This window comes from Phyllobates terribilis, unplaced genomic scaffold (genome assembly GCF_046119375.1).
Source record: "Phyllobates terribilis strain yellow unplaced genomic scaffold, ASM4611937v1 Scaffold_10__3_contigs__length_209671492, whole genome shotgun sequence".
In the NCBI taxonomy this organism is placed as follows: domain Eukaryota; kingdom Metazoa; phylum Chordata; class Amphibia; order Anura; family Dendrobatidae; genus Phyllobates; species Phyllobates terribilis.
In genome coordinates, this window is record NW_027362770.1 from 13737662 (window position 1) to 13754235 (window position 16574).

The window sequence follows — 16574 nt, forward strand, 5'->3', positions numbered from 1 at the left end:
CTGGTCATTAACGTGCAAACCACCTTGGGTTGTAAAGGGGTTAAAGCTGAACTCTCCTTTCTGCAAATTGTATACACCCCTTTTATGTTTGTTAATATGTTCAAACTCTCCCATAACCAAAGAATAAAATGTTCCTAAGTGGTCACCTTTATGATGTAAAGGGTAATAATGGGATTTGGGTGCTACAGTTTTATGTATCTAAGGAAAAGACTCCACTGTTGGAAGCTCTTTTTTTATTTCTGTCTGAAAGTACCTTTCCACTGTAAGGTTATGAACGAATCTATTTAAATCTAGAAATAATTAAAATTCTTTGGCCTGTTGTGTTGGACAGAAATTTAGTCCTTTGGTCAAAAGATTGGTTTCATCTTCATCCAATGTGAAACTGGACAGATTGAAAATTTTCAGTTTGTGAGCTTTTTTGGAGGGGGTGTTTTTTATGGGAATGTCTGATTTTTCTTCCTCCTAGTTTCCCTCGCAATGTGCTTTTCTTTTTCTGCTGAGGGCCTGTTGTTGTGGTAGAAAGTATTTTTGATGGAATGAGAACGGAGGTGAGGGGGGAAGGGTGGGCAGGGTGAAAACAGTTTCCAGGGATGGTGCTGTGGGGCCTCGTGTAGGGCCAAGTCCTAAAAAAGAGATATCAGATATATTGCTAGTGATAGAGGAGGATGATGAGGATGATGAAGATTCTTTCCTTAGAGGAGGAGATGGAGATAAGACAGGAACTGGAATAATGGTAATCTGAGAAGGTGAACAATCCGAATTGTCATTCACTGATATGTCACTAAGATTAATTGGTGATATGTGGCCAGAGTCAGAGGGTATTGGTGAAATGATTCTATTGGTAGGAATAAGCGAAGGTAGATTAGGATTGGGAAAAGGATATGGAAATGTATGGACTGGAACTGAGGGGGTTATTGGAAGGGATTCGACAGATGCGTGGTTTTTGTTGGTAGTGGGCCATAAAACTAAAGGGTCCCCTGTAGGAGAGGGTTTGTGATTAGCTTTGAATTGTTTGTAATGAGAATTGGAGAAGGACTGGGTGTAGGTGCGATTAAATTTGCACGGATGTCGGTCAGTGTAGCTGTGATTCTTATCAAAGGTATAGATGGTCAGCTTGGAAGTATTATACGGACCACTAGGGGACCTGCAAAGTTGTGATTTGTATTCACCCTGCACAATGGAAACAGGGTGTTTGGAGCTTTTCAATGACATAGTTCTGGGATTGCTTTCTTTATTTTGGTGTTTAGTGATTGATCAATTTGGTTGCTGATCAGCTGATCACATACGAATTTTTGTGCTTTTTTATCTATCAAATTTTTTTCAAACTTTTTTAACCTCATTGTGACCTCCTCAGTGTTCTTTTTTTATTGAATAGGTGTAGTAAAATATTTTGCTAGATTTTCTATACATTCATTACAAATAGCAGTTGCAGGTTTGGCTAATTTTCCGTCTTTCTCTATCAAAAGTCTGAGTAAACCTACTGAACAGGAATGTAAATGTAAATGAGTCATTTTGAAAAGTAGAGGAAATGGTTATCTGCAAACCCTTAGGAACTTGATTTTTCATCATATATAACTCCAAAAAATCAGCATCAATAGCATGTCTCATTTCAATTTTCATATTATTTTCAAAAGTAAAAAAAATTTTTGGGGGATAACTGTATGCAGGTCAGTTTCTCCATCTGGATCATGATCCATCCTAGTATTGTGGTCTGTAAGTTCCTCCTTGTTGATGATAGATGCGATCAAGATTTTCCGTGACTCAACTCTGGTTGAATAATAATCCATTGTGCTCTGTTGTGTAGCTCCTGACGCTGAAAGCGTCTCTTCCCAGAGTACAATTAATATGCTGAATCTTCAGCTGTTGTGGCAAATATGGGATATCTGGGCAGAAGAGAAAACTGGGACGGAGAGGAGCGCTAACTGAGAACAGTAAATACAAATAACATGAGAGATATTATCATTGTATATGCTCACCTGGATAGGTTGTGCTAATCTACGCACAACTCAGGTAAAGGTGTCTCAGTGATGGAAAATCACTTCCAATGGTCTGCAGCCCATCAGTATTACCGTATTTTTCGGAATATAAGACAAACTTTTTTCCTCAAATTTTGGAGGAAAGTGGGGGTGCGTCTTATAGTCCGAATACTAGCCATACTATATAGTACTACAGGGTAGTCCAAAAGTAGGTGGACAGAAAGTGTAATAAGGTTATGAAGGTTATGAAACAGTCACAGGACATAAGTATCTTGAAATTCTAATGAATCAAGTTGTTCCCCAGTTACAGCAACTGCCTAATTCAAATGACCTTTATTTCCAACAAGATGGGGCCCCTCCACATTATTCAAGAGTAGTCCGCGAGTATCTTGATGAAACATTTCCTAATAAATGTATTGGCAGAAGAGGCCCACTTGATTGGCCGGCACGTTCACCAGACTTGACCCCAATGGATTTTTTCTTTTGGGGAGTACTCAAGGACAAAGTTTATAGTCGAAAACCAAAAAGTGTCAGTGATTTGAAAAATTACATAAGAGATGCACTTTAAGAAATTAATACCCAAAGAGACTTGTGCAAAAAAGTTTGTCGAAGCGTAAGAGGCAGACTTCAAAGCTGTGCAAATTGTAATGGAAAACAGTTTGAGCACCTGCGTTGATAAAATTTAAGGGCTTTTGTATTATTGTTCAGAATAAAATTTAATTGTCAATGTTATGCTTGTGTTAGTAAATATAATTTTATATATAAATCAAAATAAATGTTATTATTTTCTGGCCACCTACTTTTGGACCACCCTGTATACTGTGGGTAGTGGAGTGTGTGGGGGGGAGTGGCAGCGGGGGAGGAGCGGGGCACAGGAGGCAGCAGGCAGCTGCCTGCTGCAGCCTAAACTGTGCCAGCTCCTAAAGAAAATGAATATTCACTGCTCCCCACGCCCATGGGCGTGGAGATCAGTGAATGTTCATTTTCTTTAATAGTGCACACACTGTAGCCACAGAGCGGCTCCTGCTGTGCTCGGCGGTCAGTGTGCCTGCTATTAAAGCCCATGAATATTCACTACAACCCACTCCCATGCGTTGTAGTGAATATTCATAGGCTTTAATAGCGGGCACACTGACCACAGAGCGGCAGCAGGAGCCGCGCTGTGGCTACATTGTGCATGCTATTGAAGAGAGTTAATAGTCACTGCTCCCCACGCACACAGTCCTGGTGCGGGGAGCAGTGACTATTCCGGCACAGCACTTCACTGTGTGAGGGCCCATGGTAGGGATGATATGCGAGGCTCACAAAGTGAGAGTGTCGGCAGCAGAGCGGGACCCAGCACTGGAAGAGACAGGAGGTGAGTATAACTGTTTATTTTTGTGTGCGCAGTGTGATGGTGATCAGCGGGGGCCATGCATTACCAGGATTGGGATCAGGGGGGCCATGCATTACCAGGATGGGGATCAGGGGAGGCCATGCATTACCAGGATTGGGATCAGGGGGGCCATGCATTACCAGGATGGGGATCAGGGGTGCCATGCATACCAGGATAGGGATAAGGGGGTGCCATGCATACCAGGATGGGGATCAGGGGTGCCATGCATACCAGGATGGGGATGAGGGGGGCATGCATTACCAGGACTGGGATCAGGGGGGCCATGCATTACCAGGATGGGGATCAGGGGGGCCATGCATTACCAGGATGGGGATCAGGGGTGACATGCATTACCAGGATGGGGATCAGGGGGGCCATGCATTACCAGGATTGGGATCAGGGGGGCCATGCATTACCAGGATGGGGATCAGGGGTGCCATGCATACCAGGATAGGGATAAGGGGGTGCCATGCATACCAGGATGGGGATCAGGGGTGCCATGCATACCAGGATGGGGATGAGGGGGGCATGCATTACCAGGACTGGGATCAGGGGGGCCATGCATTACCAGGATGGGGATCAGGGGGGCCATGCATTACCAGGATGGGGATCAGGGGGTGCTTTCATTACCAGGATGGGGATCAGGGGGTGCCATGTATACCAGGATGGAGATCAGGTGGTGCCATGCATACCAGGATGGGGATCGGGGGGTGCCATGCATACCAGGATGGGGATCAGGGGGTGCCATGCATACCAGGATGGAGATCAGGGGGTGCCATGCATACCAGGATGGGGATCATGGGGTGCCATGCATACCAGGATGGGGATCAGGGGGTGCCATGCATACCAGGATGGGGATCAGGGGGTGCCATGCATACCAGGATGGGGATCAGGGGGTGCCATGCATACCAGGATGGGGATCAGGGGGTGCCATGCATACCAGGACGGGGATCAGGGGGTGCCATGCATACCAGGATGGGGATGAGGAGTGCCATGCATATGGGGATGGGGGCCACGGATAAAAGGAAGGAGGGGGACATATATACCAGGATACGGGATATTAACAGAATTGGGGGACATTACCCCTATAATAGTGTCAGCAGTAGACCCCCTCCCCCTTAACAGTGCATCATGACCACATTTTTTGCTTAATCTTTTTTTCTATTTTCCTCCTCTAAAACCTATGTGTGTCCAGGGTTGGACTAGGGCACCGGGACACCGGAGAATTCTCTGGTGGGCCCGGGTCCTCGGCGGGCCCCTGAGCAGGACGCACGGGGCCCGCTGGTTAACACTGCCGCTGGTGCACCTGCACCGGGGCCCGAAGGTGGAGAAGGGGTCCTTTACAGTGCAGCTGATGAGGGCAATCTGGCCTGCTTCATGGACCCCCAGGCTCCAGGGGGCCCATAGCCAGATTGCCTTCATAGTGTGCGGCGGGCAGGGCAGGGAGCGATGCGATCCCTCCCGTTCCGCTGCTGACGGAAGGAAAATGGCAGCAGAGCGGAGGGATCCGTCCTGTGCTTCCTGCCCACTGCTTTCTCCCTGACACAGGCTTGTGCTGCTTGATGACGTCACCATGCAGCGCAGGCCTGTGTCAGGGAGAAAGATGCCGGGCAGGAAGCCGAGGACGATGCTGCGCAGGGGAACGAGCAGAGAGGGTGTTTTTTTTGTTGTTTTTTATTGTTTTTTTTACTAATACAGTGGTGATGGAGGAGGTGGGGGGGAGATGATGGAGAGCAACAGTTATGGAGGAGGTGGAGGGAGATGAGGTAGAGCAATGGTGTTTGATGAGGTGGGGGAGATATGGGAATGGTGATGGAGGAGGTGGGGGGAGATATGTATGGCATGGTGATGGAGGATGTGGGGGGGATATGGCATGGCAATGGTGATGGAGGAGGTGGGGGGAGATATGGCAATGGTGATGGAGGAGGTGGGGGGAAATATGTATTGCATGGTGATGGAGGAGGTGGGGGAGATATAGCAATGATGGAGAAGGTGGGGGGGTGATATGGCAATGATGGAGGAGGTGGGGGAGATATGGCAATGATGGAGGAGGTGGGGGAGATATGGCAATGATGATGGAGGAGGTGGGGAGATATGGCAATGGTGATGGAGGAAGTGGGGGGACATATGGCATGGAAATGGTGATGGAGGAGGTGGGGGAGATATGGCAATGATGATGGAGGAAGTGGGGGAGATATGGCAATGATGGAGGAGGTGGGGGAAGATATGGCAATGATGATGGAGGAGGTGGGGGGAGATATGGCAATGATGATGGAGGAGGGGGGATATGGCAATGATGGAGGAGGTGAGGGGGAGATATGGCAATGATGATGAGGAGGTGGGGAAGATATGGCAATGATGATGGGGGAGATATGGCAATGATGATGGAGGAAGTGGAGGAGATTTGAAAATGATGGAGGAGGTGGGGGAGAACAATGATGGAGGAGGTGGGGAAGAACAATGATGGAGAAGGTGGGGAAAACAATGATGGAGGAGGTGGGAGAGAGCAATGATGGATGAGGTGGGGGAGAGCAATGATGGAGGAGGTGGGGGAAAGCAATGATGGGGAGTTATTTGGACGCTATATGCTGTTAACATCTGGTCTGGTCACAGTGTGGTGGTATTTATCCCTTGTATGTGGTATTATTCAGTCACTATGTGGTGGTAAAATGTGGTCTGGTCATGGTGTGGCAGTATTTCTCCCTTGTATGTGGTACTATTGGTGTTGGTATAGTGGATTGTGTTGTGTATGGCGGTCATTTGTTCTCTCTGATATTAATTAGAAGATTCTTTATTTCCATTAGTGATTAAATATTTGGAATAAGATGTGCTTACAGGGGTTCTCAGGGGAAAACAAGTAATCACCTCTCCACAGGAGAAGTGATAAATTATTGATCAGTGGGTGAATGACTGCTGGAACCTGCACCGATTGGTAGAATGTGGAGTTTTTAGCCCATTAGACTGGAGCTCATGTGCGACTTGACCACTAATCCATCATTCCCTCAGTGGCTGTTCTTGTTTTTTTCTGGAAGCCACAAAGAGAATGAATGAGGCTGAGGTCAGATGTCCCAGCTGCCGCTGCATTTTAAAATGGAGATAAGTGTCCTGACAGGGATAAAACTTCCCCATTCTTCCGATCAGTGTGTTTTCCAATGTTCGAACCCAAACGATCAATAAGTTATCACCTATTTTGTGGAGCCCATGGATCGGTGATAACTTGTTTTAACCAAAGAACCCCTTTAATGCAAACTGACGTAATTGTACATCCCAGTTATAGTGGCGCACAGTAGATGTGCAGTTGCCGCCTGTGATTTACAGTCGACGCTACACTATAACAGGGATATCGGCTAACAGGTATTTTCAAATAGCTGTAGGGTGGGGCCCGAGGATCAATTCCTCCTGTGGGCCCCAGGCACCCCAGTCCGACCCTGGGTGCGTCTTATTGTCTGGTGCATCTTATAGTCCGAAAAATACGGTACGTTGTTGCACACTTGTTCTGGCCTGACAAAGGCCTCCACGTGGATATTATGGGAATCCTCATGAGTTTGAAAAGAACCACCTTATGACCCACTTTTTCTTTAAAAATGGAGTAGTTTTATTTTTATGGTTATGGTTGAATAAAAATGATTGGGGTCTCACTTTTACTCATAATATATCAAATGAAAAAATTGTTTTTCTAGATCTTGAATTATATACTATAAGATCGAAGATCCAGGGTAGAACCCATCTTAAATTAGTAGACACAAATGGGTACTTGGATTATTCCAATGAACATTATCCGAAATGGAAGAAGAACATGCAGTCCAATTTCATCATATCCGACTAAACAGTACTTCCACATCGGACTATCAAGAACAATCTAAAATTCTGATGACTAGATTCAAAGATAAGAGTTATCCTGAGGCATTAGTTACATCCTCTTATGAAAACAATCTTAAACTTACGCAAGATGACTGTGTAAAATCCAAGAAACCACTATCAAAAAATATAGACAATGAAAAAATCTGATTGGAAACACAGTTTTATTACTGTTTATAACAAGGGAAATGGTACCATTCAAAATATATTGAATAAATATTGGTATCTAATTAAAAAAGACCCCATTCTGAAAGATTTAGTTTTCCCTAAACCAAAGATAGTATTTAAGAGGGGTAAAACATTAAAGAATAGCATTGCACCAAGCCTTCTGAGAAGGAAAACCGTAAAGACTTCTGCTGTACATACTAAGGACAAAGAAAGATTTGGAATTTCTAGATGTGGAAGTAAAAAATGTCACTGCTGCAGAATCATCAATTGTAATAAAAAGGTTTTCAATGCTAAAAGGGTAGATATCAATATAAAACAATCACAAGAGCTAACCTGTAGCTTAGAATTTCTGATTTATGTTGTAACTTGCAGCTGCGGACTCAATTATGTAGGACGCACTTTTCAGACCCTGCGGAACCGCGTGAATGGCCACAGGCATAATGTTAAAAAGGACTACTTGAAACAAAGCCTTTCAAAACACATAACATTGGTACATGATAAAAACTTCAATAAAGTTACCGTTACACCTTTGGAACATATTCCGCCAGGTACCAAAAATAGGAGAGCAACACTTAATGCTAAAGAATCATATTGGATTTATAAACTTGTCAGTTTGTACCCTGATGGACTGAACGAGATAGTGGAAACTGTTTAAAAACAGTTAATGGTTTGTTTTTTTAAAACTTTTTTTAGAATTAAAAAAAAACAAAAAAACTCCAATATAGACTATGTAAAAAATGTTGTAATATAACCATGTGCTGTATCTTATACCATTCACTAGGTGGCCACATTATATTGACTTATTTTATTATCTGTACTGTACCTTTTCCCCTATTTTAATATATACAGTCATGGCCAAAAGTATTGAGAATGAGACAAATAGTAATTTTTCCAAAGTTTACTGCTTCATTTTTTGTAATGGCAATTTGCATATACTCCTGAATGTCAAAGAGTGATCAGCTTAACAGCAATTACTGTACTTGCAAAGTCAATATTTGCCCAGAAAATGAACTTTAACCCCCAAAACACATTTCAACATCATTGCAGTCCTGCCTTAAAAGGAGCAGCTAACATCGTTTTAGTGATTGATCCATTAACACAGGTGTGGGTGTGGATGAGGACAGAGCTGGCGATCAATCAGTCATGATTAAATAAGAATGACATCACTGGACACTTTAAAATGAGGCTGGTTCTTGGTATCATTGTTTCTCTTCAGTTAACCATGGTTATCTTTAAAGAAACACGTGCAGCCATGATTGCACTGCACAAAAATGGCCTAACAGGGAAGAGTATCGCAGCTACAGAGATTGCACCTCAGTCAACAATCTATCGCATCATCAAGAACTTCAAGGAGAGAGCTTCCATTGTTGTCAAAAAGGCTCCAGGGCGCCCAAGAAAGACCAGCAAGCGCCAGGACTGTATCTTAAAACTGTTTAAGCTGCGGGATCGGACTACCAGCAGTGCCGAGCTTGCTCAGGAAAGGCAGCAGGCTGGTGTGAGTGCTTCTGCATGCACTGTGAGGCGGAGACTCTTTGAGCAAGGGCTGGTTTCAAGGAGGGCAGCAAAGAAGCCACTTCTCTCCAGAAAAAACATCAGGGACCGACTGATATTCTGCAAAAGGTACAGGGAGTGGACTGCTGAGGACTGGGGCAAAGTCATTTTCTCTGATGAATCCCCTTTTCGATTGTTTGGGACATCTGGAAAACAGCATATTCGGAGAAGAAGAGGTGAGCGCTACCACCAGTCTTGTCTCATGCCAACTGTAAAGCATCCTGAAACCATTCATGTGTGGGGTTGCTTCTCAGCCAAGGGAATCGGCTCACTCACAGTCTTGCCTAAAAACACCGCCATGAATAAAGAATGGTACCAGAATGTCCTCCAAGAGCAACTTCTCCCAACCGTCCAAGAGCAGTTTGGCGCCCAACAATGCCTTTTCCAGCATGATGGAGCACCTTGCCATAAAGCAAAGGTGATAACTAAATGGCTCATGGAACAAAACATAGAGATTTTGGGTCCATGGCCTGGAAACTCCCCAGATCTTAATCCCATTGAGAACTTGTGGTCAATCATCAAGAGACGGGTGGACAAACAAAAACCAACACATTCTGGCAAAATGCAAGCATTGATTATGCAAGAATGGACTGCTATCAGTCAGGATTTGGTCCAAAAGTTGATTGAGAGCATGCCAGGGAGAATTACAGAGGTCTTGAAGAAGAAGGTCTGGACATTTTATTACCAGAGGGTATAAATTTTCTACAGGATTCTAGTAGTATCTCCTTAAACATGCTCCATTTCTGTTGGGTATCCCAAGTTACCATGGCATGGTCCCAATCTATCCGATTAAGCTCAGAAAATATTGACTTGCTGCATTAACTCATTCTAACTGTCAATATAACCTATTGGTACTCATAATATGATTGCAATTATATTTCTGTATGTGATATAAACATCAGACAAACACTAATAAAAACCAGAGGCCAGCAGATCATGTGAAAATATAATTTTGGTGTCATTCTCAAAACTTTTGGCCATGACTGTATTGTCTTTTTTAGATTTATCAATAAAAATTATCTTTTTTACTCTACCGGGCTAATATACTTCCTGTCTTTTTGGATATCAATGACGACATTGGAGGGAGCTTCGGCAATGTAGAGTCAGTCTGGGTAAACGTACATGGGGATGACAATAGCGGAAAGCTGCTAATTGGAGTTTGTTACAAACCACCTAATATAGCTGAACAGGTAGAGGATGAAATGTTGCAACAAATTAAAAAGTCAGCAAATAGTAATAAGGACCTTATTATGGAGGATTTTAACTATCCAGACATTCAATGGGACATAGAACCTTCTGGTTGTGCTAAAAGCTATAAGTTTTTATCCAAAATTCCAGAAAATTGACTCTCTCAACTGGTAGATGAACCAACCAGGGGAGGTAATCTGATGGATCTGGCCCTGTCAAATAGACCAGATACAATTTCAGATCTAAAAATCCGGGAGCGTTTGGGAAGCAGTAACCATAATATGGAAAGTTTCAATGTAATTTTTAATCAAAAATTCAAAAGGGGAAATGCAAAAACCTGGAAGTTAAGGAAAGCCGATTTCAACAAATTAAGTGAAGAGCTTAATCGGATAGATTGGGACCATGCTATGGTAACTTGGGATACCCAACAGAAATGGAGCATGTTTAAGGAGATACTACTAGAATCCTGTAGAAAATTTATACCCTCTGGTAATAAAATGTCCAGACCTAACACCACAGCAGTAGGAAGATCCTGTAAAATAAAAAAAGCATGCCTCTTCCTTGCGCAGACAACCTGTAGTGATACACTCTTTCGGCGGTGTGATACCCAATAATCTGGGCAAGGGGAGAATTACCAAGAGAAGAAAATCTTATAGATTCATCCAAGGAGATAAGAGGAACCGCCAACTCCATTGCCACAGAAGATTCAAAAAACTTCTCTCCCTGCAATTAACAAAAGCATAACCTTCCACACTCTTACCACTAAACGGGAAACCAATAGGTAAAAGTAATTTTTTTGCTAGGGACACCTGAGCGCCCAGCTGGGGATACCTGAACCCAACTAGGTGTGGTTGTTTCCCGCCGGCTTCAGACGTGGACACACATGAACCAGGTCATGCCAGATGCATAGAAGACACTGTCGCTGACGCCATCTTCGCTGCCTTGACTCCCGAGAGGTACCAACTCCACCAAGCTGCATGGTTTCTCCCTCAGCCTCAAGACCAGCAGAGGTTATGGATGAACTCTGCCTGATAGACAATTTCTTCATACATCTCTCCCGTCTTCTCCAATCAACTCGCCCTGTTAATATCATGGTGGCTTCCAAAGACCAGGGAGGAGAGTGGTGCACTAGCATATCTTTAATATGGTTGTTAAGCTCAGACAGGAAAGTACTACAAAGAGTGGCATCGTTCCATCCAGTCTCTGTGGCTGCACCCACGAAATGGGGAGCAGTAGTCCTCCGCAGTGAGGTACCGCTGGCACAACGCCTTAAGGTTGGATTCAGCTAAGGCAACCCGGTCATAAATCTGCCCTATAGCCTTAAAAAAATCAATCCACTGATGAGAGTATGGGTGAACCAGAGGTTAATGAAACTGCCCAGGACTGAGGATCTCCTCTATGAAGGGAAATAACAAGACCAACCAGAGTACCTTTGTTCCCGGAGGAAACAGGGCGAAGTTGGAAATATAATTTGCATCCCTTCTTGAAATTGTTAAATTGCTTCCAATTTCCCCCAAAAAAATCAGGAAGGGGCAGGCACTTTATGTTCTATGGAAATTACCTTGCTGCTGGGCTGGGGCTAGAACTTGACAGTGTCGGGGGAACCCCTGAGCCAGGGTCTGGCTGTGCTGATTCACGGTGCCCATCAAATCCTGGAACATTTCCAGAAGACCCTGCATCTGATCAGTAAGCTGCTTGACCGGATCCATTTTTCATTTATATTAGTGGCTATTAATTCTGTTATGCGCAATCGCAGAGAGACCCAGCAAGACTGGCACCAAACCAGCAAAGGCGCAGCCACAGACGCGCATGGCGCAAGCTGCCCCAGCTAGATGAGTCTTAAAGGGCCGGGATACTCTTCACCCAGCTCCCAATAAATGAGAAAGTGACTTTGGCAGGGCCCTTCCCAGGCCTGCTGTCGCCTGGTGACATGGCCAGAGCCTAGTCGAGAACAGGAAAGTGCCTCAACCCTGGGAGTGTAACACGAAGAGAAAAGGAAACAAACCCTAAGACCAACCCTGAAAGAGTGCAATCAATACTGCAAGCACCACTCACCACCACAACACATAAGAATTGCAATAAACAGCAAAAACCTGGGCTGAGTACAAGGTTAAATAGCCCGCCTGATGCTGAAGGAAATGATAAGGTGTTGAAAAGTACCTCAACCCTGGGAATGTAACACAAAGAGAAAAGGAAACAAACCCTAAGACCAACCCTGAAAGAGTGCAATCAATACTGCAAGCACCACTCACCACCACAACACATAAGAATTGCAATAAACAGCAAAGACCTGGGCTGAGAACAGGGTTAAATAGCCCGCCTGATGCTGAAAGAAATGATCATGTGTTAAATACCTCCCAATCACTCCCAGACAACCATTTCTCACTAACCGGCACAGCAGAATGGACACAATCCCACCACAGCCTAGTACCAGACACAGCAGTGTTCTGCATTGCCTGGTAACCAGGGAACACAGTGTCTCAAGTTCTGTGGGCAGTGAAATCCGTGGGAGACATGGTGTCCCCACACAGCCTATTACTCCAGAATGCAATGTTCCATAAGATTGGGACAGTTTCCCTGTGCGCATGGTAGCTCCGCCTCCAGGGTGAACAGACCCCTTCCTGATAACCGGGGAAGGCTGACAGTGTACTCTCTGGGGACCAGCAAGATAATGGTGGCACTTGAGATCGGAGCAGCGTGGCACCTGACCCAAGACATTCCCAGGTGGGAGCAAAGAACCACAATTCTTAACATCCGGCTATGTCAGCAAAAAAGTAATGGCTGTCAAAATGCAGAGAAGAAAAACAAATATGGCAATAAAATGGCATATGAACATGGATGAAACAAAGCAAATAAATGGTTAAGAAAAGTTGAAAAGTCTTTACCTTTCAGGATAAGTTTCTTTAGCTTGTAAGCTATTTGATGGCCCCATGATTTGTCTCCAAAAGTTGATGGCATCATGCCTTGCCAGCACCATAGCAATTATTGGTCCAGAACTCATGTAAGCAGTCAAACTAGGAAAAAACATTTTTCCATACTGTTCATAGTAGAAGTCACTACATTTTTCTGGGCTTAGATGAACTTTTATTTTCTGGAAAAGAATTAAACAGAAGAGTTAGATTACGGTAGGGATCAGACGTCTGTGCATTTTTTGGTTGTAAAATCAATCCTGTAAACTTTTAAATTGGAACCAAAACTGCTCCAACAAAAGTGGATATGTTAATTTTTAAATGATATATACACATATATACTGTATATATGGAAAGTGTTCCAGAAAATGAAGTATTTCTCCCAGAATTTGCAATAACATGTTTTATTATTCACATGTTAGTTTTTTTGTGTTGTTTCAATGCACACAAAGAAAATAGAGAAACAAAAAGGAAATTGTACATAATTTCACACAAAACCCCCAAAATGGCCTGGACAAAATTGTTGGCACCCTCAACTTAATATTTGGTTGCACACCCTGTGGAATAACTGTAATCAATCCCTTCCTATAACCATCAACAAGCTTCTTGAACCTCTCAACCGAAATGTTGGACCATTTTTCTTTTGCAAACTGGTCCAGGTCTCTCATATTTGAAGGGTGCCTTCTCTCAACAGTAATTTTAAGATCTCTCCACAGGTGTTCAATGGGATTTAGCTCTGGACTCATTGCTGGCCACTTCAGAACTCTCCAGTGCTTTGTTTCCATCTATTTCGGGGTGCTTCTTGAAGTATGTTTGGGGTCATTGTTCTGCTGTAAGACCCATTACCTAGAACGTAAACCCAGCTTTCTGACACTAGGCACTACACTCTGACACAAATCCATTGGTAATCTTCAGATTTCATGATGCCTTGCACACAGTCAAGGCATCAAGTGCCAGAGGCAGCAGAGCAACCCCAAAACATCTTTAAGTCTCCACCATATTTGACTGTAGGTACTGTGTTCTTTTTTTTGTAGGCCTCATTCCGTTTTCGGTAAACGGTAGAATGACGTATGGGCACTACAATGGCATATTTGCATTTTCACTTAGCAACATCCGTTGCTGCTTGTTTCTAGAAAACACTCATGGAGTTAAAATCATTACTACACCTGTAGACAAATTCCCAGAGGGGTGTAATTTCAAAATTTGGGTCAATTGATAGGGATTCTGCTCTGGAACTTAGAGGCTCTGTATATGGAGTCTGCAAACTATTCTAGGAAAAGTTGTTCTCCAAGAGTCAAATAGCGCTCCTTCCCTCCCGAGTCTCGCCTTGTGGCCAAACAGTACTATACAGTCACATATGGGGTATTGCCTCGTTCACAGGGAATTCTGTGACAAATTATGTGGTCATTTTTACATATTTCCCCTTTTGGAAATGTAAAATCTGGGGCTAAAACAACGTTATAGTGGTAAAAAGGTTTCTTCGCCGCTCAATGGTAGAAAATTTTGTGAAACAATGTGGTGTCAATATGATCACTGCACCCCTAGATGATTTCATTAAGAGGTGTAGTTTATAAAATGGGGTCGCTTATGGGGGATACTGCTGTTCTGACATCTCAGAGCCTCTGACATGGCACCCTCAAACCATCCTTCCCTTCTGATCTTTGCACTATGCCTAAAAAGATGTTTTTAACCAAATATGGGGCACTGCCGTACTCAGGAGACATTGCGTAACAAATGTTGGGGTCCATTTTGTCCTGTTACCTTTGTGAAAATTAAAAATTTGTGAGGAAAAAACATAATTTAAAATTTTGCCGGTCAGATGTTTTATAACTTTGAGAAGCAACTGTGAGTTCAAGATGCTCATCACACCTCTAGATAAATTCCTTGAGGGTGTAGTTTCCAAAATGGGGTCACTTGTGGGAGTTTCCACTATAAGGCACATCAGGGGCTCTGCAAATGCGACATGGCATCAGCTCTCAATTCCAGACAATTTTGAGTTCATAAACTCAAACAGTGCTCCTTCCCTTTTATGTAAAATTTTTGATATTTTCATAAATAAATGCAAATCATATTGACCAAAATATATCACTACCATGAAGTACAACATGTCACAAAAAAACAATTTCAGAATCACTGGGATATGTTAAAGCGTTCCAGAGTTATTACCACATAAAGTGACACTGGTCAGATTTGGAAAATGAGGCGCGGTCATTAACGTACAAAGTGGCTTGGTCCTTAAGGGGTTAATATTCTTTAAATATTCTTTTTTATTAGTACAAAGTTTCGGCTCAGTTTAGTCACAGTTCACATACATACTTTTTACATATATAGCAGGAAACTTTAAGGTGTCATTTAATAAGTTGTATATTAATTATTAATAGTCAAGCTCAACATTAATAATTAATATTGGAGCCAGCTTCAACATTGGCGTAGGCGCTTCCCTTTAACTTGACCTATAAAAAGGTGTCTCATTAGCAAGGTGCCACACAAGAAACATCTCATGATGGCTAAAACCAGTAAGCTGTCTCAAGACCTTCGCAGCCTTATTGCTACAAAACATACTGATGGCATTGGTTATAAAAGAATTTCTAAACTACTGAAAGTTCCAGTGAGCACTGTTGGACCATAATTCATAAGTGGAAAAAACATAATTTTACCATAAACAGGCCATGAACAGCCCTGATTTCAGACAGAGAAGTGAAAAGAGTTACTAGAAGAGTTGTCAAAGAGCCAAGAACCACCTGTGGAGAGCTACAGAAAGACCTGGAATCAGCAGGTACAATTGTTTCAAAGAAAACAATAAGTAATGCACTCAACCTCCATGGCTTGTATGCACGCTCACCAAGCAAGACTCCATTGTTAAACAAAAAGCAGGTTCAAGCGTGTTTAAAGTTTGCTCAACAACATTTAGACAAGCCTGTGAAATATTGGGAAGATATAGTCTGGTCAGATGAGACCAAAATTGAACTCTTTGGATGCCATAATACACACCATATTGGAGGCCAAAAGGCACTGCATATCACCCCCAAAACACCAGACCAACAGTGAAGTTTGGAGGTGGGAACATCATGGTGTGGTGCTGTTTTTCAGCTGACAGCACTGGCAAAATTCAGGTAATTGAAGGAAGTCCCCGCAAAGTCCCACTGTTAAAAAAAGACGTACTGAAGTGGATACAATTTGCCAAAGAACACATCAACTGGTCTAAAGAGAAATGGAGAAACATTTAGTGGAGTGATGAAAGTAAAATTGTTCTTTTTGGGTCCAAGGGCCGCAGACAGCTCGTCAGACGACCCTCAAAATCTGAAAAGCCTATAAGAAGCAAAATGAACATAAACCCTGCTGTAAATACATAAAAAGCAAGTGCATTTAAATAAAATAGGGTTCTTAGTAACACTGTTTTTGATCAAAAATAGTATATAAGCCATACCATCATCGACAAGGTGAACCCGTTCGGGACGGTCCTAAACTGTCTAATATTAAAAACCTTACCATGTGTCAAAGTTGACCTCAATGTGTGAATAAGGGCAGACAAAGGACTGAGTCCCAAAC

At 43.2% G+C, this 16574-nt stretch overlaps 1 protein-coding gene across 2 annotated transcripts in view; it reads right to left on the minus strand.

Annotated features, from left to right (window-relative positions):
• Positions 1-16574, minus strand: part of NME5 (NME/NM23 family member 5) — a 315360-nt gene that overhangs the window by 83498 nt on the left and 215288 nt on the right. For both annotated transcript variants that reach the window (XM_073649499.1, XM_073649500.1), the window contains exon 3: positions 13002-13207. In XM_073649499.1, the coding sequence (XP_073505600.1) occupies positions 13002-13207 (206 nt within the window). The remainder of the gene's footprint in view (positions 1-13001; positions 13208-16574) is intronic.